Consider the following 26,604-nt stretch of genomic DNA (forward strand, 5'->3'; position numbering starts at 1 on the left):
TAAACAATATATAATTTAGGATTGATTGAATCGCATTGGAAAATTATTTTCATCCTCTGCCATTAAGATTCAGAGGCGGACAGAGTGAATAGTTCATGGATGATGTGTGTCCAGCATAAATCAGCAGCGGATCTAAAATCATACCATTTAGATTTTTTTCCTTTCCACTTTTCCTCTTTTCTCCATCTTTAATTCATGGCTTCCTAAAAGCAAGACGTAGTGACTCACAGAGCCATTAATGTCTCACTCTTTTCTCGTCTCTCGCTGTTCTTCTCTCTCAAATCTGTGTCTGCTTTTTCTGTCTCTCCACCCACCCTGCCACGTCCCAAACACTCTTTTAAAAGCTTCTTCTCTCTTTGGAACAGGACTGCATCTTCTAGCGCATATTAAAAATAGAAAAATAAAGTTGCATTCCCCAATAGGACTTTTATGGCCTTGTAAATTATTCACCTCACACATCTACAATACCTAGATGATTATACCTGAGTGCTTTTATTCTTTGCTAGTACAGCGGGAATATCTGGAATCACGATCATCCATTATGAGTGCCCGGCTTGCCTGGTGTTGGGTAGAAAACCAAAAAACCAGCAGAGACTGTCATCACAGCCTCAGACAGACCCAACAGATCCAGCTGATCCTGCCAAGATCTTGGTAAATATAGGGATCTTTTGAATTACTCTCTTACCAGTTACTTACTAATAATATCCCGTTTGCTTTATGCAACGCTCGCAGAGTCAGTCTTTGGAATTGAAAATGATTTCAGTAACAGGTGTTATTCTCAAACATTCCACATTATACAGTATAAACACATTTTAATATCGCTTCCTCTCTTCAAAAAGTCCTCTCACCTGAATCAGGAGAGAAATGTGGATAGAACACAATATGGATTATAGACAAGAATTTTATTCTATATATTTATTTATTATTTTGGTGCTTAAAATGGCTTTAATGGTGAAAGTTGTTCTTATAATACTCAGCTAGGGGGGATTATTGTAATGTTTTTATCAGCTTTTTAATGCTGATTCTGACGGCACCCATTCACTGCAGAAGATTCATTGGTGAGCGAGTGATGAAATGTAATGCTAAATCTTTTCAGATGAAGAAACTCATCTCCATCTTGAATGGCCTGAAAAAACTGATATCATGTCATGAGCATATGCTCCATAGTTCATGAACTCAACAATGCTAACAATGGTAACAGCAAAGCTTGACTGGACCGGTTTTGTCAACTTCAATTTTGCAATTTTCAGTTTAACATAGACCAAGTAAGTATTTACATTGTTAACTTTATTTAGAATTGGTATTAAGAAAACTCACCTCATCCATTTATAAGAAAAAAGTCTTTAAATCCCATAATTCTGAATTTCTCACAAGCATTAACACATTTGTTGACCAGTCACCACATCAAGACCTGAAGACCCAAACTATTTCTTAATGATAAATCACTTTAGTTAGTGGAGGACTACATTATACTACAAACACACATATAAAGACATGCAAAGACAAATACAATCTTGCAGCTAAATAATACAGTGATTTTAGAGTCTATTGCCTCGAGTGTTGCTAGACTTACAGGAAGCTCAGAGGCCACCATGACAGTTAGTGGCTGTGACAGTCAAAGGATGAAGTGGCTTTCCTCTATCTGTTCCATATTTTCTACCTCTACCTCTCACTCACTCACTCTCACTCACATTTCTATGTGCAACTGAAGAGAACCAAATCACCATAAAACTTTTATGGACAGTGAAATAGCCTATATGTAAAGAAATTTTGAACTGGCCGTGGCTTGCATGGAGTAACATTAATCATTTTTTTCTAAAATAATATACAATATCAAGACATGTCAGTCTACGAGATCTTCAGCGATACTTAATCTTAAAAGAATACTTTACGTATAAATGGCGTCTTCATTTACACGCTCACGTCATTCTAACCTGTATAACTGATATCATTCAGTATAATATAGATATTTTGATGTCAATGATAACCAAAACTGTTCGGTATGTTTTGTTGGGATATCTTCACAATATCATATTTTGCATTCTGCATAAGGAGGAATGTCATACAAGGAATTCGATGAGGGTGAATAAATGATAACAATAATGATAATGATATTTTCATTTTGGGGTTAAAATATCCCTTTAAAGGAGGAAGAGAGATATTACGCTAGTTGTACAAAATATTTTGGGGTTTTTTTAACTTCAGCTGCTAGTATGTTTTTGTAAAACAAACTGGTTTCTTTTTTTCTTGTTTTCCTTTCCTTTTCTGAAGATTACAAAATTCTTGGAATTTTCTATGTGCTCAACATATTTTTACTGCTGTATCTTTCAAATATGTTTTGTGCTACAAATATGTAAAATAGTTTTTTATTTTATCCTTGGCTCAGACACCGACTTGTAGTCTTACAATATGATGATTCATGGCAAATATATTACATACATATTTATAATTACTTGGCTGGTTTGCAGCTAGTGTAAAGCTGCAAGAATGATGGTCAGCACCTCCAAATCTGAGACCATGATTCTCAGCTAGAAAAGGGTGGATTACCCACTCTGGGTACTGGGTTCAAGTACCTCAGGACCTTGTTAACCAGTAAGGGTTGGCTGGAACATGTAAGCAGTGGAGCAGCAGTAATGTGGTCATTGTACTGGGCTTTGTCATCTGGGAGAGACTCAGAGTCAGAGCAGACATTGAAAGAAGCCACTTGAGGTGGTCCAGTTATCTGGTAGGATGCCTCCAAGACACCTTCTGGTGATTGTTCCAACTGGGAAGAGACCCTGGGGCAGAAACAAGACACGCTGGTGGGATTATTATTATATATTATAGGCTATTTGTGAACCACAAAACCATCATAAGTGTCTTTTTTTTAAATTGAGATTTATACATTATCTGAAAGCTTTACAAACTTCCCACCTTAATTGTATTACAACTACATTTTTGATTGCCATTGATGTATGGTTTGATAGGATTCAATATTTGGCAGAAATACAACCATTTGAACATCTGGAGTCTGAGGGTCCAAAAAATGAGAAAATCACTTTTAAAGTTATCCAAATTAAGGTCTTAGCAATGCATATTATTAATAAAAAAATTAAATATTTTTATTTATTTAAGGTATGAAATTTTAAAAATATCTTCATGGAACATGATCTTTACTTAATATCCTAATAATTTTTTGCCATAAATAAAAATCCATAATTTTGACCCACACAATGAATTTTTGGTTATTGTTAAAAAATATACCCCAGTCACATATAGGAATTTCCCAAGGAAAAGGATATATTTGTGTCCTTACTTAGACTGCTGTCACCGTGACCTGTTCCCAGGTTTAGTGCTCAACACGGTCCAAAAGCGTCGTGTCCTGTCTCAAAGAGGAAAAGTGTTCTATGCTTAGATGAGTCCAAATTTGACATTCTTGTTGGACATCGTGGACACTGTGTACTCAAAAGCCAGCATCTCTGTGCATACAGTATGGGCATCTTGCATGTTTTAGAAGGCTCTATGAATGCTTAAAGGTAGTCTGCATAAAGGTTTAGGAGCAACATATGCTCCCCTCCAGATGATGTCTGTTTCAGGGAAGGCATTGTGTATTTTAGCAGGACAATGCAAAACCAGATACTGCAGCTATTACAACAACATGAGTTGATAGTGGAAGAGTTGGCGCATCATTAAATGAAACATTTGTCAAAGACAACCACAAACCCTTCAGCGGTGGAAACCTGTATCAGGCAAGATTGGGACCAAATTCCAACACCAAAACTCCAGAAACTCATAACCTCGATGTCCCGGTGTGGTGTGAGGAGAGCTGAAGTTGACCGATAACCATCAACTGTCTCTTAGTTATATGTTATATATGTTTTATTGTGAATATACTATTGGCTCATGTGATTAGAATTCTTTTTTTTTTTTTTTTCAAATTTAAAAAGAAAAACTTCCCAACATTTCCAGAATTTGGGTTGTACCACTGTTGAACACATTTAGTCGCAGGAAACATCCACATGAGTCGTGACATTTAAACAGAAACAGGATTCATTTTGAATTTGCGTGCATCGTTCTTTCTGAATCAAATCTTTTTTTTTTTTTCTAATCAAGCAGAAATACTGCAAAAGGCAGCAATTATCCAATCAAAGCTTGTCTGCACATTTGACCTTGTGAGTATAGAGTCCTAACAGAGTGCTAAGAGTGTGCTTGTTTGGAAATGACAGCTGCGTGTGGTTAGTGTTAGCAGTTACCGTCACTGCTTTCTGTTATTTTTAATCTTCAATGGCAGCAAGAGCGATCAAACGCAAGCACAGCTTGTCTCTCCATAAGCCTCTGGGGACATGTGACCTTAAGACAATATTTAATGAGAGATATCTGGGAGAGGCTCACAAGCTAATGAAATTATGTTTGTATGTGTGTGTCTTTCTCTCTCTCTCTCTCGCTCTCTCTCTCAAACTCTATGTCTGCATGTGAGTGTTGAATAGATTCCTCAGATACCCCTTTCTAATGATATTTATAGTTTTCTTTCTTTCTTAATTTTTTCTCTCTTTCTCTCCCTCAACATTTAAGATAGGCAGTATTTCAGCTGTAAAATCAGAGCAAAACAACAGGCAAAGAGCTGTCTGACAAATCTGCAGAAGGCTGGTTTGGCTAAAGGGTACTGATAATTCTGGCGGAACAAGCCCAGAAATGCCACGCTCAACCAAAGCAAACATCAAGGAATAATCTAAAGAGCTCTGGAGGCTTTGGGAACTTTTATACACTTAGTGAAAGTATTTCATATAAATGTTTTTTTCCTACATTTTCTAAATTTAAATAGATATTCAAACATAGTTTGAAACTAAGATTAGATCAAACTATTTCTTCTTTTTTAAAAAATAAAAAAATAAAAATCTAATTGTGAATGAGCAAAAACAACGTTTTGTATAAAACTGTGTCCATATCCCCAACATTTCTGTTTTTGTTTAGATGATAAGCACACTATATGAGCATAAATCTGCTTATTATTAGTAGTGGTATTTCTATTATTCCCATTTTATTGTTGCCAAAGATATACAGCGAAAGCAACAAACACAATCCTTCCTTTCTCCACATTTCAGAATGCACCAGTGCATATGTGAAAATCTGACTGTAAATATGAGAGACGTCAATATCTCAGCACGCCATAAGCAGTGGAGGGGCATTTCTGCTGATCAGCAGCATTGCAGACAACAGCCGCTGTCTCTGCTGAGGCAATGAAGTTTCCACCATGTTAAATCTTCCCCCCCCCCCCCGACATCATCACTATGGGCAGCTGAAAATATATGTGCAAATAAAAAAATAAATATATAAATAGGGCTGACGTGCAATACAAAATACGGTCTGTCGTTTCATGGATTTTCCTTCTTTCCTCTTACTTTACAGCCACAATATTCTCATATGGCTCTAATTGTCTCCTTATTTCAAATCGTTTTTAGTCAGTCAGGTTAAGATCAGCTTAAGTGCAGGTTTACCACAAAACAGCTTCTTGTAACACTTCTCTAGACGTTATGTATTACCTGACAGAGGTTTAAACAACACATCAGTGATGTTTTATGTCCACTCTGAGAAGTGAGTGAAGAATGGACGAGAAGATGAGCAGAGAAGAGGACATTCGATTAGACCTTCTATGTTTTATGCGTTCATTTAATCACTCACGGTGAGCTAAGCAATGACAAGAAGAACGCAGACATCAGAAAAGACCATAAATGAAAGCAATACGTCTCTGTTCACATGTGCAGATGGGCTTAGTCGTGCTCATCTACGTATCAGAGAGGAATACTTTTTAAGACTGTAAAAGATCTGTGACCATGGAAGCATGACTCGAAAGAACACTAATTCATTTACGAAATGCTGAAGTATTGAATGTCTTTCAAGGGTGGCAAAAGAAGAGAATGGTTTCAATTTAAAGGGAGAAAAATGATAAACTGGAGGTGAGGACAGCTTTGATTGATGCATTACAGTCCAATTTTGGCCTCTGTTTCACTGGGTCAAACGCTGGTGCCAATTTTCACTAAGATGGTGAATTTGTCTTGCATGGTGCTCCATGGCAGGGATCCCAGTATCGCATTCTCGCAAAATTCAAGGATCATTAGAAATACATTTAGGCATTTTCCTAGCATGGCAAGACAGTTTTCAGTAACAAGGCTACAGTGCAGATTGCATCACTACTCAGGGCCCGCTGAGTGGCTCATCAACCACCATTTGTAGGTGCATTTCGGTAAGAACTATATAATTATTCCTGGAAATCAGACCTAGAAAAATGCCATACATATTCTATGTGCTTCAACTATAAAGTCCAGTGTATCAAATTTTAAATGCAAAATTCCAATGCCATCTAAATGATCAACATGACCGCAAGCTACTACATGCCCCCGTCGTCTGATTGATAGCTGATATTTTTTTAGCAAGCAAACGGTCTTAAATATAATTCTGAAAACCTCTCCCTTTTGTTATGCATGTTTTTTTTTGCTTTGACATTTTTAATGATTTGTAAGGGGAAAAAGTAAAAATAACTTTACTATTATTATTATCAATATTTCAAGATGAGCACTTTTGACTGGATAATGGATAATGTTATCAAATATGATACATCGGTCTTTTGCGAAATGTTTATTTGTACATGTCTCAATCATTATTGTATTGCATTGTTTCGCCCCTCTGTATTAAAACTACAGGGTTATATTTAAAAAAACACACACACACACACATATTGTAATACTATCATTTTAATATATCTCTTTTAATATAAATCATTTTTGGAAAATATCAGTTTTCACTCAATATTTTTGTGCATTTTATGTACTGTAAGTAGTCTGTTATACTGCTAAAAGAAAGATCTTATTGATTCGTCAGTCATTTTTCAGGCCTTGCAGGGTTCAAAGGAAAATTCTTTATTTTGAAGAATAAATAACAAAGCTCTAGCTTTGAGTGTCACCACTTGAAAGATTAATCCTTTTACAAGGAATATGAATGACATGGGGGAGGCCACTTTAAAATGGACATACACCCATGTCTTAGTGGTTTCCATGGCAATAGAATATTTTCCATGCAAATGTTGGAAGAAAGATTAGCGAAGGCATCTACGCTCATTATGTTTCCCAGTGCCTGCATTTTATTAAATCAGTTAAAGTGGTAAAGGTTTGTCTGCATCTTATACCTGTGGGGACATGGACATATAGGCATATTTAAATAGATATGCACCGCAGTGTGTATCATGTAATATATAAATCATATATCAATAATGCAGGGTTTCTACTGGGGTTCGTGCACCCTGTAAATGGACACTCTACATTCAAAGATGGAACGTAAAAATTGAATGTGCATTAAAAGAAAAATAAAACGTGAAAATAAAGAAACTGCTCTCACACGAAAAGGAAAAGAAAAAAGTTTTATTGTATTCGTTTTATAATTACAACGCTTATTTTGAAAATTCTATTGATCACACTGTTGTGGTGGTGAAGTGCTTTTCAATCACTGCATGAAACTTTCTTTTAAGGCAATTAAAAAGTGATTCAGTTCCGGAAACCCGTTCGCAGACGTTTAATCAAGCGTTCATATCAAACAATACCGAGTGAACTACAGTTTGTGTGTCGATGCATTTGTGTGAGGTTAAGCAAGGAGGAGAAAAAAGTCTTAGAAAATTAGTCCTTGCATCAAGGTCTCCGATAATTGTCCTGCTCTCCAAACCCTGTAAACCTACTTTGAAAGACATGAATGTGTGCCTTGAAAAATATAAAAAGTGAACACTACATAAGCCATATAAACACAGTTATACAACATTTGGCTGCAAAGATGATGACTGAGTGGCACTGGTAGCTGTCGTATATTGCTATTATTATTTAAATGAGAAAGAAACGGGATCATTGGTTTTTTAGCTTTGAGAGTGTTGACACACAGGGGAGAATTCACTAAGAAGGAGCCGGACCAGCTGATGTTTATCTGTTTCTAAAGGAATTATGCAAATCAGATAATGGCTGATTATAATGCTCTACTCCAATTAATCGTCATTTGATGATTTCCTGCAAGCGTGATCAATAGAAAAATGTAAACAGATATCAGTTTTACATAAAATTGGGTTTACAGTCTGCTTTCCATGGGCGATAATAATGCCACATTATTTGTACTATAGGCACACAGCACTAAATGTTTTGAATGCGCATGCTATAAGAAGCCTAATTTGCATAGAAAGGCGAATTTTGCGCAAAAAAATAAATTTAAATGCAAAATGCTATTTTGTGCCTGCTTGAACTGGATTAGAGGTGGTTTGTGAATAAGATTCATATGTTTTGCGCTGAAACGGTGTACGCTAATGCAGCTGTTTAGTGAATTTCCACAACGGCTCTGTTCTGCGGAACGATAATGTGGATACGTGACTGTGATATTTCAAGGCTGGGTCAAAAAGTTTGTCCAAAAGTCACAGGAGCACTCAGCAGGTATTTTAGAAATCCCCGTATCTGCAAAAGGAAGACACGGGAAAGGGAATAATGTGATGGGAAAAGGCAGGGAGGGACAGAGAGATGCATCAGTTAACGTCAGTAAACTTTTCATAAGAAGTTTACAAAAATCCCGAAGGCACTTGCCTCCAAACACTCTCCTATCATGAATTAAAGACAAGGAGCAGAGGAAAAAAAGATGTGACTCACTCTTCTTCTGCCACGGGGGTGTTGTAGCTCTGAAAGAGGGGCTGAACAAAGAGTCCAAGTGTGCCAACGACACACACCAGGATAAAAATCCAGAGGAAGAGCCGGTCGATCACCATGGCTACATACTTCCAGTCCTCAATGATCTGCACATGCAAGCAGAAAACACTCATTAGTACAACATACGTGTGGCAGTGGTGCTTTAGCACAGTGTTTTCATGCCTGCCTGGTATTTTCACTAATAAACTGCAGCACTTTTTCTCAGGTCCAAGCAAAATAAACCGTTCCAATAATGATTCTTTTAATATTCAAAATAAACAAATATTTAGAAAAAACACATGCGGTTTAATTAATGAAGTATTTGATCATTTAAGTTTCAATAAACATCTATAAAGTATATTTAAATCCATTTTTTAATTACCTTTCATTTTTTTAAGAGACCGCATAAACGCATATCTAACAATTTGCAACAATTTATTTGCAACATTTAATTGTTTGCTATTCATTCATTTTATACACTTTATACTCGCCCCCGATCTACATGATCTAAATGAGTCTATGCTCGCACAAATCATTCATGAATCAGCTTCACCTACAGAAGAAGTGGGTATATACTTTTTTTTGTTTTTTTATTACCATTGAGAAATATTATATCAAATTATGTTAGAAACTTTTCATTAAGACGTTAAACAATGGAAAATGGGCATCTCATGACCACTTTAAATATTATAGTTGTAAGCTCTATGTGTTTGATTCACTAAAAAGAACAGACTCTTTTGAGTCATTTTTTGGGAATCTATACTGGTTTCGCTGCATGCTTTTTTTTTGACTCGCTAGAAAGAATCAGTTCAAGAATCAGAACGCACTGATTGCAATACAAGTTTTTTTTGTACGGTATAATTTTTTGCATCTTGAAAAAATTGTCTGTTTTTTGCATCCCTATTTGCTGTGCTTACCTTTTCTGTTTGGGAGATAAATGAGCCTTTAATTCTCCTTTGCAAAGGTTTTACAAGAAATAAATTGTCCTCCCTTTAGATGAGCTCACAAAAATTTACGGCTGGCAACTACTACATGTTTTATGACTGACATAATCAGCAGGAATATTGTGTTAATAAAGCATTTAATACACTGAGCAATTCTTATCATGCGTCTAAATAATAAGATTTACAAATGTACATTTAAATAGTTTATTAATCATTTGCTTACGCTTAATAATAACGTAATAAATGATAAATATCCAATTAGAATAAATCATTAATAGCTGTATTTATAAACTGCTTACTAATTCCTATTTATAAAAGACAGATTGACTATTAACTAATGCTTAACTAATAATTCACAGTGTGTGCATTTATTATAAAGCGTTATCACTAATCTTACCCCTTCATCGTCATCCTCAATCTTCATATGTTCAGCGATGAACCTCACACCCTCTATGGCCTCATCCACATCTGGGTCGTGCCTGACTTTCACCCTCTGCCTGAACTCTGAACCCTCAGGAAGGTCCCCGACCCTCCAGGCCCCGCACACACGCCCAGGGTCATCACTTAAGAAGAATGAGTCTCCGTCCAACCTAATGCCCTTAGCATCAGATGAGAATGATTTCCGCTGATGTTTCCGTGAAACCTTTTCGTACATTAGACCTTCCGGGCCGTCGCATCAGAAGGAAAACAGGAAGCTTATGCAGGAACACACGCTTGACCCACTCGGGCATGCGGTGTGTCGACGGAGAACGGTGGTGGACGTTAAGCACGCACACACTCGTCACGATAGAAAATGTGACCAGCACCATGGTAAACATCAGATACTTCCCTATCAGTGGAACAGCCAGGGATGTCGGAGGAACGATCTTCGATATCAGGAGCAGAAACACAGTAAGAGCCAGAAGGACTGATATACAAAGTGTCATCTTCTCTCCGCAGTCTGAAGGAAGGTAGAAAACCAGAATCGCAAGGGAGGTGATGAGGACGCACGGAATTATGAGGTTAATCGTGTAGAAGAGAGGTTTGCGCTTGATCACAAAGTCGTACGTGACATCCAGGTACGTGAGGTCATTTGGGTCTTCGTTTTTTCGGCCGGGGAGCGACACGATATCCCATTCGCCGCTCGGCGTGTAATCATCGCGGCTGGCAAAATCAGACGTCAACACAAGATCGAGTTCTGTGCGATCGTAAGTCCAGGAACGAAATTTAAGCGTGCAGTTCTGCTGATCGAAGGGGAAGTTACGCACTTCGATGGCACAGGCGCTCTTGTAGATGGCAGGAGGGAGCCAGAAAATATCACCAGTGTTGGAGACAACTGCATTGCAGTAAAATGATACTTCATACACGCCGTCTGCACTGTAAGATAAGAGAACATATATTATAAATATCAATGAAATGTATTCTGTGCATTCCTAAAGAGTAACAATTACAATAGCTACACGCATTGGCACGTTGATTTTCAAACTCTTTGTTGACAAAGCATTGCTAAAAACAAATATACAAATACATAAAATCATCAGTGGCATCAATGGCAATTCTATATTTTAAAAAAATACCTTTTATGTGAGTAAATAAATAAATAAATGTTTTGAAAAAAATGAAAGTAATATTTCATTTCTAAATCAATTAATGTCTTAATTACTATTTTAGAGTAATGTTGCACAAAAATATATATATATTTATTTTTATATATATATATATATATATATATATATATATATATATATATATATAGATAGATTTTTTTAACATTTATTTATTTTCTTTTTTTTCATTTTATTTTCTTTTTTCTTTTTTTTAATACACCAATTCTGTTAAACATTTTAAACTACTATCGCAGGTATATAATATAACAAGTTGACATCGACTGTTCTAAGCATTTTGCAAGAATCTTTACTTTCAAATGTTCCAATACACTTCCTTATGGGCCCTAGTTAGAAAAACCCATGTAGATGAGATGTTAAGAACGCCTCCTCATCACACACAGTTCGTGATTAGTATGCATTAATTAACAGATCTTTAATCCAGGATCTCTCTCCCTCTGTGCCCTTGAAAAATTATTAGTGTACAGCTTTTCAATTAAAATTAGCATAGAAATACAATGCTTATTTTAGCAAAGGATTACATGCACCAGTGTCTCTTTACATGAGGAAATGCCTCTTAAGCAAATTAAAGTCTCATCCCACCCAATTTATCCATTTAAGAAATGAACATGCGCAAGTGCATCCTCCATTTATATCAACTAAACTGGGGATTATATAACACACATTGCTTCCACTAGGAACAAACATCTGCCCTAGATCAAACAGTTTAAACATTTTTGCTTGTCACTCATGCTATTTTTTCTTCATTCTTCTGAGCTTTGTCAAGACGTGAACGACCTGAAAGAACGGCAACAAGGGAGGAGACTGCTCTTGCTTTTGGCAACTTTCTAGCATAATTAGTCAGTCTCTTGGAACGGTGACAGCTTGCTTGTTATATTGAGTTTGTCACTAAACACTGACTGTGCATCAAAGTCTCACAACATCCCAAAAGTTTACAAGGTTTACGGCCTTAACAAGAGCACTGACAGAGTTACTGAGAAAAGCTGTAAAAATGAAGTCTGAACACATGTAAGTGTGCTACTTATAACTGTTTTGCAAAGCTGCTGTTCTGAGCTGTTCCAAATAAAACATTCAATGGTCATACTTTATTTTAGGTGGCCTTAACTACTATGTACATCAACAAATAAGTACAACGTAATAACTGTGTTCATACTGTATTGAGAAAGACTTAAGATAAGATAGAAGATACGGGTAAGGTTAGAGACCGGTTTGTTGGTATGGGTAGGTTTAAGGGTGGGTTGGTCAACAGTGTAATTACAAATGTAATTGCAGAAAGGAATTACAGATAGAATTAAATATAGTATTTTTATAAATAATTACAATGTAAAAATATGTGAGTACACAATAGTTAAGGCCACCTAATTAAAAGGGGCCCATTATGATGTGTTTTTTCAAATGATTTGTATGATAAAACGTATTATTAGCATCCTGGCTGTTTATTAATACTTACAAAACACATATTCTGCATGACCATATGCAGTTCTCTTAGTCGCTCCCAATTGCTATACTTAACAACTACTATCTCTTAATAAGCAACAAATTATGAGTTTACTGAGGCTAAACTCATAGTTAATAATTAGTAAATACTGAGAATTGATCCTAGAGTGTGACCAGTGTTTTACTTAGATGTATGACCGTAACATTTTCAGCTTGCGGCTTCTTCCACATTTTCTTACGTTAAATAAAATTATACATATTAATAAAAAAGATGTAATTTTTTGGAAATTCGATTATTTTGATTTAGCAAGAGTACATTCAATGAATTAAAAGCGACAGTCATCATTTTAAAGTGATTTCTGAAGGATAAAGAGACACTGAAGACTAGTAATAGCTGCTGAAAATTCAGCTTTGCTATCACGGGACTAAATTAGTATATAACTAAAGTATAAAACCGTTATTTTAAATTGTAATAATACCAGCATTTATGCTACTAATACAAATACGGCATACTTGTTATAGAGTACTATATCAGGAAGCCAGATGTGCTGCGATGGTATTCGTAGTTTTTTGATGCCCTCGTACTCATTCGGATCCCACATCAGTCTGTAGTCATTCCACTCCTACAGAGAAAGTAGAATGTGATTAAAACTGTTCAGACTGGCTCTGAAGATGTACCTGCATTTATACCAGACTCATTTAAAACAGAAGAGCTAAACGCATTTACTCGGTTCAACACTTTTAAAAATGACCTAAAAATGAACTATAATCGAATTATAACTCCAATCTTCCACATGTTATGGGTGTGCTCATGTGGGACAGCTCATTTGACTGTGTTTTACAACACTATCCAGATGAGCGCACAGGCATAGCAGGTGAGCGTACCTGAGTCAGCCACACATTCGTTGTCATGATTTGTTCCCTCTCGTTCTGTAAAAAAAAAAAAAAACAGAACGTTGCGAGTTTTCGTTCGTAACGGTGAAAAGAGAACAGGAAATTATTGGGATATGATGAGATCAGGACATGACACGATCCAGCTTCAAACCTGCATCACCCGCTAACAGTGTGCTCTAACCAGACGCAACGTGACAGGGTTCCGGCGGCTCTGTTATTACTGAAGATCTGAATATATTTGCCATTTAATGTACAGCTGTGTGAAGCACAGATTTGAACAAATGAGATTCTGCAGTGGGCGGGGCTAGCCATAGCACCAAACTGTTTTGTCGCTTGTGAGACAGTGGCACTGCGCCTGATTAGAACATAGTGTCAGAGTGAATGTACCTTAAGTCTCTACTGGGTATGTAACTGCTGCTCTCAATATTGTACGATTTTCACTTGTGCTAATATTTCTCAATATTACTATTGCTATCAAATAAATGTAATTTATGCAAAAACTGAAAAATGATGGTTACACTTTATTTTAAGGTGTCCTTGTTAAACAGTATATTTATACACTCTAAGTACTGAGCAATATTAATTAAGTACATGTATACTATATGGTTAGGGTTAGGTTTAGGGTTTGTCTTGTGCGTAATGTATTGTTATTATGAACTGAGAATGATCAATACTTCTACAGCATTTATTAATCTGAATGGCAATGAAACATTATTTTATCCACATTTTGACATTTTATTCTCCCAAAACGTTAAACTTTAAGAGTAGACAGTTTGCATGCATTTATTGTGCTTTCTATGTGTCACTTTAAATCACTTTAGTTAAAGTTTATTTTGATGTGGACATTTAGGCTTAGTTCACACTGCAGGCTAAAGTGGCCCAGATTTTTTTTGCCCAAATGTGACCCATATCTGATCTTCTAATGACAGTCATTTCATATTAGTTTCATATGTGGTCCTAAATCGTATACACATTCGATGTTTTGCAATGCGGCATCAGTCTGAATGGCCATGTCGCATTTCACACGTTTTTTACGTCATATAAAAAAAGCAACAGGCGTCACAATTCTGCGCTGGAGGAGGTGGTAAGATTAAAATCACAAGGGCAAACAACGGTGATGCAGGAAGTCAGTGGAAGGATAAGTATTTGGGGTGGAATAAAAATTAAATTTTTATTTCTGTAAACACAGTCTGACGTCACGTCTTCTTCTGCGTGCATATGTGGGTCACTTCAGGGCCGTATATGGTTCACACATAAGACTGACAGTCACATTTAAATGGCAATGTGAACAACAGAGGTGTGTTTGTTTAGAGCTGAAGTTAAACTCAGTACAGTACAGGGTTTGATGTGTTTAATGTGCAATGTGTGTGTGTGTGTGTGTGCATGAGAAACACTTACCACACTGATGAGCTGTGCTAGAGAGACTTTGATGCCAATAGTGACCTGCTGACTCTTATTGACCGCAGGCCGGATAAGTTTGTTGTAGCGCTCAGGACCAAGAAGAAAATCCACCAGCCTCTCCTCAGCATCAGCAGCAAGAGACCCTAATACACACACAAAGATGTATACAGAGACTAAAAAAGTTAAACACGTGGTAAATACATTTTTTCGTTTAAGGGGTCCATATTCTGGACAATTATTAAAAAATTTAATTAATTCAATTAAAACAAAAATTTTAATTTGTAAAATTATTTCAAATTAAAATTAAATCCAATACCAAGGTTTTTCAGTGCATTATAGTATGTTTTGTTGACTGGAATGTAAAATTATGTATATATATATATATATATATATATATATATATATATATATATATATATATATATAAAACTAAAAAAACTAGGAAAAACTAAAATAGTATTTATAACATATTCCAATAACCTTCGTTTTATTTACAACATCAAAAAATCTTTTTTAAGGTGTAACATATTTTAATACGAGCTTCGTACCGTATCGTCTGTTTGCCAAAACCTTTTGAAATTGATCAAATAATCATCAGCAGACACTGAAGTCACAAAGCAGTGCTATCTCCTGCAGTTTTTTATAGTTCTGGAGTTTTTGAGAATATCATGAAAAGGCCAGAAGTGTCTGCTAAGCTGCATGTAATCTGCTTTCACTGCAGAGCAAAAACACACAAACATGTCAGAATAATTTTCCTCTGCATCTTATCCCATCATAACTCATAAGCCCACCATTGCTGTGGAGGGGGTGTGCCAATGACATGGCAAAACAATGACTTGCCAAGATGGTAGCAGCACACACACACACACACACACAGAAAACACACGCCATTTCCTCCCCACTGCATGTGGGATAAGATCTCCAGTGACTGCGTTCCTCCTCTCAAAACAGAACGCTGACACACGCACACACACACACACACACGCACACACCTAGTTCCCGTCATGAATCCAAGATTGTGTCAGACTCAATTGGTGTGATCCGTTCCACACAGGAAGGCACACGCACCTTTGAGCTTTTGTGGCTATGTTGAGCTTTAGTCATTTTGCAGGGCTTGTCCCTTTAAGCAAAGCAAGGTCCATATCCACTTCATATCAGTTTATGTGTTTGTGTGTTAGTCAGTTCTCATGGATGTTATACCCATGCAAAGTCATAGATTACTCTCGAAAAGACAATCAATGAGTACATGTCTGACTTATTACCTTTAATCTCAGACTCATCTGTGTGTGACCACCATTTCCATCTTAGTGCTTCATCAGACAGAAAAAACATCTGCAGCAGCATCTGACTCTAATATCCATTTTATTGATTCTTTCTATTTGCCAGTCTTTCAGTGTCCATGCAGTATGGGACAGAGTGGATTAAAATACAGTAATAGATACCAAATAATCTCCTTATTAAATTATGACAATGTTTAGAAAATACAATTTTTATATTTTACATTTAAGACTGTAGGGTTTGTTTTGTTTTTTTTTTTAGGGCTGCTAAATTTAGCATTGTCATCGATAGGAAAAATGCATTTTCAAGTATAATAATAAGTCATTTTAAATTGTAGTAAATTGAATACATTTCACACTAATACTGTTTTTTGAATAGCTGTATCTTTGATGAGATACTTTTAAAAAAAATTCAGTTTTACTCACGCCAAATGTTTGAACAGTAGTTTAAATACAAGTGTTTTGTTACCCTAGTGAAAAATAAATATACTGAAATGTATTTAAAATAAACACTAACATTTTATTTCATGCTAAGTATAGTAAAAATACTTTTTTATGCTTATGTACTACATAAAAAATACCTTGTAGCTTATATACTAAACGTATACTTTGAGTCTGCTGAATTTTGTACTTTACTACAACTGAAGACATGCTGACATATATTTGATTGTGCTAAAGTGGCACTATTTCAAGCATACTTTAGGTACACTTTAAATATTTCGCTTTTAAAGATTAATATTATTCAAAGATCACACAATTCATTTTAGGCGTAATATCAATACAAGGCCATGATTCGATTCCTCGCTCACATAAAAGGCTCTTTTCTTGTAGTTTTCTTTTACGTATATCACCAGAAGGACATTTCGGCCCAAAAACCTTCTTCAGCGTGTTAAAACAATACAAAGCCTTCCACCCACTTCTCAAAATCACTGATTTGACGTCATCGCTCATTTAGAAGGAAGAAAACAAGTGCTTTTATACAAGGTTGTTTCAAATTGTGCCGCATGCCGAAGTGTAGAGAGTTTATATGTCCAAAAACACAACAATTGCAATCTTGTATTAGCTCAACTCTTAATGTGATCTATATGTTAAAATGTCCTTGTCAAAAAATATATACAGGTAAATCATCACGTCAGCTATAATGAACGTAAATCAAGTATGTGACGACAATATTAACTTCTTTAGCAGCCAGACATTTTAATGCATTGGGACACGACGTCAAACAATTAGAATGTATAAGCCTAGATCACTTACTCCAAATGGCATTAATGTTTTCCTTGAATGAATTGTAACTGGTTGAATCAGCATGCAATGCAGAATGATAATTTTTGCGGAGTAGATATTAAGCGTTCAGTGTGAAAATCAGTGATTGTTAATGACAATGTATATCTGATGTACTTGATCATTGTGTTTTCCATTGTTAAAAGTAAAGCTTGCTGATGGATTTGTTTTAATTGCAGGTTTATAGACCTTTAAGGGGCGATAAAGATGACGGTAGTAGTATGTTTGAATAAGAAATGCATTGTAGCGCAGTGGCGATTATGATGATGGTTTTGGTATTTAAATGCAGTTTGCTTAATGTTGAAATGGAATACGTACTTTTTTAATGAATGAACATTGCTAAATGAACGATGACGTCAAATCGGTGATTTAAATAGTGGGTGGAAGGCTTTGTATTGTTTTAACACGATGAAGAAGGTCTTTGAGCCGAAACGTCTGTATCCTTGTCCTACTGGTGATATGTGTAAAAGAAAAGAGCATTTCGTGTCAGTGCGGATCATGGTTTTGTATAAAAAGTGATTTATTGGCTCAGCGCACCTAAAAGAGCATGGTGCAAACCACGCTTAATAAAATGCAATGCACAAGTGATACTCGAATAAAGTTGAATTACTATATAATTTTTATATCAGTAACATGCTATGCCAGCAAATGTGTTAATAGATTTGAACCAGCCTACACTTAGTATGAAATAAACGTATTTAAAACGTATATGTTTTACTAGGGTGATCAGTGTTTTTGAATGAATCGTCTGATTGAATGATTCAGTGATTCAGTCTCATACTACAGACATCTTTGATGTCATCAGTGATCTCATCTTTACTTATAAGGCCTGTACTTCCTTTACTTTTACCGAACTGCGCGACTCTTTAGTAAAAAAAGGCTATGTAAAAGACAATCGACTCTTGAAAGCGCTGATAATTAAAGATTAAACAAATCACGAAGCTTTCATTTACACTTGATGCGTGATTGTGGCTATTCAGCTAGGCTGTAATTTATGTGCATGTGACTGGACTGCCTGTGAAGAGGTTGTGTGTTTTTATCATGCTTGCTCTGATGTTAATGGATGTTAAGTGCTCTCGTCCCTCGCATTATCCCACAGCACTGTATAGTAATAACATTACACGGGCACAACCATAACAAAAAATTAAAAAATAAAAATACAATCGTACCTACACGGTTATACCATTCCATGGGCGGTTTTTGTGACGTTGTGGTTGCTGTTTTCCACCATTGCTTTTGGTTCACATTACGTATTTGTTGCATCTTTTTTTCAGTGTGCAAATGTAATTTAATGAAAATAGCAAATCAATCCAAACGACATGCTGTCTTTATTAGATTATATCCGCACATCGATCTTAATCCTGTATTTTCGGATCTGTTACATACACAGTTGATCATTTTTAAGATATTGATGTTGACAGAACGTAGGCTAGTCTTTCTGCCTGGTTGCGGGCACCAACGCTTGCAAAGAACCATAACGTTTCTGTAAAATAAATGCTTTTGAAGTGAATCCAAATCAGTGTATCTACAGAATTGCAGTTAAAAGATTGACCTAATTTAGTCTCAGAACAAAGAACAAATTTTCTCGGAAAATGTATATCATTTATTTTACATTTATACGTACAACATTTATATTTTGTGTTATACAGCACTGGCCCAATTATTTTGATGGCAAATAGAAAGTTTAATTTACTTCTATTTATCATGTTCTAAACTAAAAGCAGGGATTTATGTAGGGGTTTATGGCCTTATGGACTACCAAAAATAATAATAATAATAATAATAATAATAATAATAATAATTTAGCCTGGTATAACATTTTACCATTAAATACTTTTGCATGGAACACAAAAAAATAAGTTGCACAAAATGTTCATCATGCATCAAAAGCGCTTCGTACAATTCAAACACAGTATTTCAAGTCGTCTGAAACAATATGATAGATTTGCAGAGTGTATTTAAACAGTATTAAAATGTAAAAAAAAAATACATATGACTTGCATGAAGTTTTAGAAACATGGAAACTGAAAGAATTGTATTTGACCTACTTATTAGCCAACACAGTGAACAAAAATAAACTTAATCAACAAGTCTTCCATTAGAGAGAGAGAGAGAGAGAGAGAGAGAGAGAGAGAGAGAGAGAGAGAGAGAGAGAGAGAGAGAGAGAGCAATGTTACCAATTCAGTATAATAGCTCAAAAAATACTGCATGCTTATTTTCTAATATTTGACTAGCCATAACATAAACAAACACAGCAACAAAAACAAATAAGCAAAGTGTTATTTGAATACAATTATGCAATAGGTTCTTACTTGTCACGCACAGCCAAACCAGGCAGAACCATAAAAGCCACTTTGATGCCATCACGGAGAGCATTTCTCTCTCTCTCTTCCTCTCTCTGTCCCGGGTGAAGGTTCACAGTGATGTCCAGTCCACAGCCACTATCACCCTCCAGAATCCTTCGTCCTCCCCGGGACGGGTTCTGTCGCGTTTAACCCTACAGAGGCTCGTTCTCTGTGCTCCAGGCTTTGCTCTTCCTCTGTCGGTGTTCAGCAGCCGTCTCCCAGTCATCGACAGATGTTTTGCTCGCGTTAATACAATACCAGCCAGCCGAGAGAAGCGCGAGACCGTCCACAGACTCCAGTCAGATTACGCGCGCTTATATTTGAAGCAGCTAAGACGTTCGTCAAGTCAGTAGACATCTCCTAACAAGAGAGAAACACCGTTGTTGCATTTGCAAACATGTTTCCCGACAACAAGAAAATAAATGACGGTAGACTCCGGCTCCTGGTAAACTTTTAAGCGACGAAGCGCGAGAACTGACTCTAGCCTTTTCCGACGAGACTGTTCGATGTCCTTCACAGGTCTGCTATCTTAAGCTCACATTCTTAGGTAGCGACAATGTTTTTTGATTATTGCACCGTTATTTTGTGTATTCCTGGCAGGGTGGTCTTCGGATACAGCGCAATAATCTGTGAGAAATAGCTACATTCTCGTACGGGACACCGCTTCGGGAGGACCACGTGACAGATAGCTCGCGTGAGGTGAAGGAAGCATCATAACAGGTAATTTGATTAAACATTTAGCTCGATGTAATTTAAAGATGTTTCACTTTAGCCTTTCTGCACATCTTATTGACAAGTTTTATTCCAACGTTATCATTTCTGTCTGATGTTATTATTTCTGTTATTCATTATTGATATTTATACACCAGAGAGATTTCTTTCTCTCCACTGAAAGTTTATTCCATCAAAACTTTGATACTTATAAATAGTGTGGTATAACCCTTTACAATGAGGTCTCATAGTGTGCATTGCCTGATATTAATCAACTAAGGTTGTTACATTAAGTATGATCATTTCATTAGTTGGTGACCCACACATACGTGTCAAAATGTCCTCCTGTCTCATTTTGGACATTCCCAGTTTCAAACAAACACACACACAAATAATAAATACAAACGTACATACATAAATCTCCTGTTATCAATGGTTCTGTTTCCCCCTTTCCCCCAGCTAGTGATCACCAAATGGTGGAAAATATAAATATATAAAATTATTAATGGAAAAACCAAGCTTTTGGCAGTTTTGGTAGATAATGACAGATTATTCAGTTTAAATTTTAAGATTAAATTTTGCAGAACCCAATTTGACTGACCAAGTATAAACATGTGAATGGTGTCTAAATTTTTGATAAAATTATGCCTTCCTTTTAAGTAGTTACAGTCAAAACCCATTTGACTAAAATATTTGAGGGGCATATCACAGATACCATTCGTTTAAATGACGTTTCTGCAGATGCCTGGTCTTTCTTTCTCTCTCGCACACACACACACACACACACTGACACACAACGCAAGTAGAGATAGGTGAGGTTAGGGTTTTAAGAGGCCAGCTTCTGCATTCCACATCCGCAGTAGGTAACCTGCCAACTGTTAAAAGCAGAATCTTGTTCACAGCATAGAAAAAAAACTCCACGATGCACACACACACTCACACAGACTGTCACGCATACTGTACAACAAATAAACGATGAATTATTCATTGTGTCATTAGACACTCACATTTAAGGAACTCGTTTAAGCACCTAGTGTATATATTGATGTTTAATGTTGAGGAAAACTATGAAGAAGCGTAATGTGGCAAAACTGCATAAGAGCCGACATCTTTGGCGATTTGGCTTCCTTTAAGAGTGGCATCCAGAAAGACGCATTTGATAATGTTTTTTTTTTTACTTTTTTTGGCATGGTCACTCATAACAATAATGTGATTTGTGTTAGTTAATGCATTAAACATATTGAACCAACAAATCATTTTATGTTCATTTATACAGTAAATGTACTATTTTTAATTCATTCACCTCAAATTTGTCATCATTTACTCACGTCTTTCCAAACCTGTATAAGTCAGCTAAGACTATAAGTCTTTCTTATGTACCAGCATTCTTCAAAGTATCTGCATCAGTGTTAGAATGAAATATAAGGCTGAGAACAATATGAGGGGGTGTAACAATTGAGACTCACATCATATCACCAAGGACGTTGTGATTTTTGGATCGCATATCACTCAAGGTGCGGTTATTAGTATCAGATGACCAATTCCCACCTCACTTAGTTTAGTGCACCGGTCAAAGACTGTTAATTGGGCAATGTGAACGTGTTCCCCACAAGCTTTTCAACCATTTGAGTTTCACGCACTGAAGGGAGCCGGTCAACTGATTTATCCGAAAGATTGGTGGTTTAGCTAGCTAGTGAAGCATTGGATCATCAACACAAAGAAAACACTATTATAATACGATTAATGAAATGTATTAATAATAGATATCCAAGAGTAAATACAACTAGTGATGATACCAATAAATGAGTATGAACGGCTGATAGGTAATAATAGACAACTAAGTATGAAGGAAGAAAGCAGATAAATTGTAGAGACAAGTAACGGAGCATACACAGAAGTGCAGAATGTAATGCTGCTGAGCTGAATGTTGTGATGGAAGAGATTTTTATGTTAACGTTGTTTATGGGAATCACTTAATGGCTCCGTTGGGGATAAAGATAAATAACTGCTTATTATTTGTAATGCCAACCCCGAGTAAATGTTATCTAAACAGGTAAGAAAAACATATGCTGCATGTTTAAACTAAGCCAAGGTCTTTAGGAAGGAGGTGATCGTGTGTTTGAGGCAGTGTCTGCACATGCGGAGGTCCTTTGCGGACTGGAGTGTCTTTTGGGAAGGTACCTTTATCTCTTTCCAATAAGGAGACTGGAATCTGGCGCCATTCCTTTACAGAAATGCGATTGGCCACTGGTGTCCGAGGTGGCCATGGTGTTGCAAGCCCTAGTGTGGAACTTATTTGCGTGCGGTGAAGTACAAAGTTAAACGGTATGCTTCTGTGAACTGTTGTGTCATTTCTGTTCTGTGTCCATTTCAGGTCTCCAAACATGGGAATGAATGGATTTAGAAGGATCTTTGTGACCTTTCTTTGTTTTGGCCGCTGCTGTTGCATCCAGAGACCTAGAGGAATGAAGGTCTCTCTTCCTGTCCTGCTACAGGGGTCTGGCAGTTGTCTTGGTATCTTATCTGATGTTTCTGAACATTTGTTTATGTTTTTCCACCGTCATCCAATCATTGTGGGTCACATCTCCTTTCAGTTAGAGAGGGACTGGTCCTTGGAATACCAATTTGACTGTTGTTCACTACAGGGGAGAAAATTACAGAATGTTCATATTTGTAGTGATAATTTAACAGTAGACTTATGTTATTTTACAGTGTCCTTTTACAGTTAAACAAGAAAGTACTGAGTAATATATAGGTACCTACTTGGACATAATATGGGTTAAGGTAAGATTAAGGTTAGGTACAGAGTTAGTACTTAGTAAGTAGATAGTAAAGACTGCTTGTGATCCTTACAGAATCAAATAAACTAATATTAACACATTTTACTTTATTTTAAAGTGTTACTGACATGATATGTTATTATGACACATTGTCCTAACAGTATTTTCAGGCCTTTGGAAAACTTTAACACGTCTTCAACAGTAGTCTACCAATATCATAATACTGTGTCCTATGTACTGTAATTATCCATAGATCTGCTGCTGCTGTAAAAACACATACAGCTCTTTCACACTGAGTCATTAAAATTTCAATCAAAGCTGTGGCTGCTATATTAGGTGTAAGAGGTAGTTTATGACAGAGAAGTGTTGCGTAAATTGTGCTCTCACACACCTCCCATTTACGGGATGATGGAGGTTCCAATCTGTCGTAATGGACTTGAATCACATCTCGCCTTGTGTGGCCCACAGTAAAGGATATTGACAAGCAAAGATCTGTGAGAGACAGATTTCTGTAATATCTGGGGGATGGGTACAGATTTTAAAAAAGGCAAGGGATGATTCATTATAGATGTATCATTTTTATTCTTGTTCCTGGAAGACAAACACCTGTAGTCTGTGAGGTGAGATTACAGCTCTGATCCATCCCCCACATACCCCTCCGGCAAACAGCAGACACTTTCCACAACATTTCCACAACTGCCATTGATATAACTGTGTACTGTCTTCAAGATCAGCCAAGGACAGTTAATAGTTTAAGTAAAGCGATTTGTCTTCCTGAGTACACAAACATATGTGGTCAGTACATGAGTGGACACAACATAAATAATGCTTGTGAAATAGTTTGTATGGCAGAGTCTTAAAGTCCTCCATATGACCCCAGTTGATGAATCAAATGTTGATTGATGTTCAACGTTATAAACGTCAGCATATTGGATCATTGAAAAACTGGACCATCGCTTCTTATCAGCATTGGTTCTTCAACTGGGGTCATATGCATTGCCACTGAGTTCACTTTGCAGGGTTTTTGCATTCACTTTGAGGGACCACCTGCAAGAATATCGACTCACAGAGAAAGACTATTTACAGAACAAAGAAAGTCATTACCGTGAGTTTTTATTTTTGTAGCTTTATTTGTGGATCTTTATCTTTAATTTTACAGTAGGTATAAAATTGTATTTGTCTTTCCTATTGTGCACCGAACAGTCTAAACAATAACACCACTGACAAGAGAAGTGAGTAACACTGATTATATCATTACAGTCGCATCTGTCAGGGGGTGGAATATATTAGGTGGCAAGTAAACAGTCACTTCTAGAATTTTGTTAGATTGGAAGCAAGCATAAACCTCAAAAAGAAGACTTAGACGAGAGCCAAATAGTGATGGACCGATTGACCCTGAATATGTAGAAATGATTGTTAAAACATACACAATTTTGTAATGAGTGAAAATTTAGGATGGGACGTGATTTTATACATCATTATTTGAATAATAAAACATTGATATAAAGGTTGATATCTCCGGGCGAATAATTTGTGATCATGATTGCCCTAACTTGAGGTACATTTTGTAATAAATCGTTTGAAATTGTAGGCCTCTATATTAAGAGACTCTTCTTTGGAACGCACACCCCCTGCACTCAAACACTGGCATGAGCTGGAGGCAGTTTTTAAAACGTGTCTGGTTTTGCAATTTTCTTTGGTGCCATTAGTGTCACAGAAATCAAAACACTTCAACTGTTAAAGCCAGTCATTCAGTCATTTTGTGCTTTTGTGTTTCTCCCTTGTTGAATGTGTTTCCGCTCATTCAGCTGTATTATTTCATGAAAGTGGCAGCAGGATCATAAGGTCAAAGACAGTGGAAAGCTTTAGCCCTGACCGCTGCACTATCAAAGGTCAAACTCCATTTCAAGAGCAGTGCAGAGCAATTTATAGTTGAGGAAAGTGTAATTGGGACTATCTCTGACACCATCTGTCATACACGCACACATGTAAACATACACCCACACCCACGAGGTATTTCCTGTCATAGAAATGCCAGAATTGGCACTGCTTTGCTTTAAATTTAACTACATCAGCAAAAACTTTTACTCAGCATGACCTAGTATAGACACTGGGCCGGGGGTGTGTGTGATTTTTGACAGAATTACTGCAAGTCTGAAACTTACTCTCTTTTTTTCCTTCATCTTCTGGTTTTAAGTTTAGAATACCTGGGACTGTGACATCATGACATATTTAACAGATTTCTCACAGCTATGTATCCTTCTACCATTTCTAATCAGAAAGAACAAAAAGTCTTTGATTATTCTAATTAAAGGGGTGGTTGGCCTGTTGTTGTTTTTCTAGGCTTGATTGTGTTTATGGGGTGCAATCCAACATTAATGCTTCACTTTTTTAAAAAACACGTTATTTTTCCCATTATTTAACTTTATTCTGCACTGCTCCGTCCCTTCTCCAATGAAAGCTCTGATGATTTCCTGATTGTTTGAAGCTCCGCCCTCAAAATTATGCAATGGACTCAGATTAGATGGCTCAGTGTGTTGTGATTGGCTAAGCCGCCAGTTTGCGCTGAAATGTCATGCCCCTCACTTCAGTGGCATGCGCTCTGTTTGTATTGTATTGTACACAATGGCTTTGTCAATATTATTTATTAATTTGAACCCAGATGAGACCTAGAGAATATTAGTGAAGAGGATTGCGCAGAATCTGTGCAAGCATGGCACAGGTTAAATTTTCCCTAGAGTTATGTCTTCTGCCATTTTGGAGAGTATCACAATGCAATGCCTATACACACTTTAACATATTTGACATAATCAACCATGTTTATGTCTGGGGGAAAAGCACGCACATGAACTTAATCTACGGTTGTTTACACCTAAGGGAAAGCATACACATGCGTAGTGATACTCTCTAAAATGGCGGAAGACGTAACTCAGGGGAGAAGAATGGTTATGTTTCTTTAGCCTCGCAAAACCGAAGTTGAGCCATTGATGTCACATGGACTGTTTTACTGATGTAGTATTTACTGTGTTTCTGGAGCTGGGATTATTTCAGTTAGGTTGCTGTCTATAGAGGGACAGATGGCTCTCTGATTTCATCAAAAATATCTTAATTTGTGTTCCTAGGATGAACAAAGGTCTTATGACATTAGGGTAATTAATGACAGAATTTTCATTTTAGGTTGAACTAGCCCTTTATTAATTTTTTTCTGCTGGATATCTGCTTGACTCAAAAATCACCTGGGTTAATGGT

At 36.5% G+C, this 26,604-nt stretch overlaps 1 protein-coding gene and 1 long non-coding RNA gene across 2 annotated transcripts; one reads left to right on the plus strand and one right to left on the minus strand.

Moving 5' to 3' along the window:
* Nucleotides 1-7,745: 7,745 nt before the first annotated feature.
* On the minus strand, nt 7,746-20,488 carry chrnb5a (cholinergic receptor, nicotinic, beta 5a). The gene is given in 8 exon segments (XM_043243762.1): nt 7,746-8,456; nt 8,646-8,788; nt 10,023-10,248; nt 10,250-10,981; nt 13,180-13,289; nt 13,552-13,596; nt 14,959-15,104; nt 19,832-20,488. Coding segments are annotated over 8 exon segments (1,482 nt in total). The 5' UTR covers nt 19,896-20,488; the 3' UTR covers nt 7,746-8,440.
* On the plus strand, nt 20,256-24,845 carry LOC122348548. Its single transcript, XR_006251341.1, has 3 exons — nt 20,256-20,383; nt 20,465-20,584; nt 22,950-24,845. It is a non-coding gene; the product is annotated as an uncharacterized LOC122348548 (long non-coding RNA).
* The last annotated feature ends 1,759 nt before the right edge of the window (nt 24,846-26,604 follow it).

Source organism: Puntigrus tetrazona, chromosome 1 (assembly GCF_018831695.1).
Source record: "Puntigrus tetrazona isolate hp1 chromosome 1, ASM1883169v1, whole genome shotgun sequence".
In the NCBI taxonomy this organism is placed as follows: Eukaryota; Metazoa; Chordata; class Actinopteri; order Cypriniformes; family Cyprinidae; genus Puntigrus; species Puntigrus tetrazona.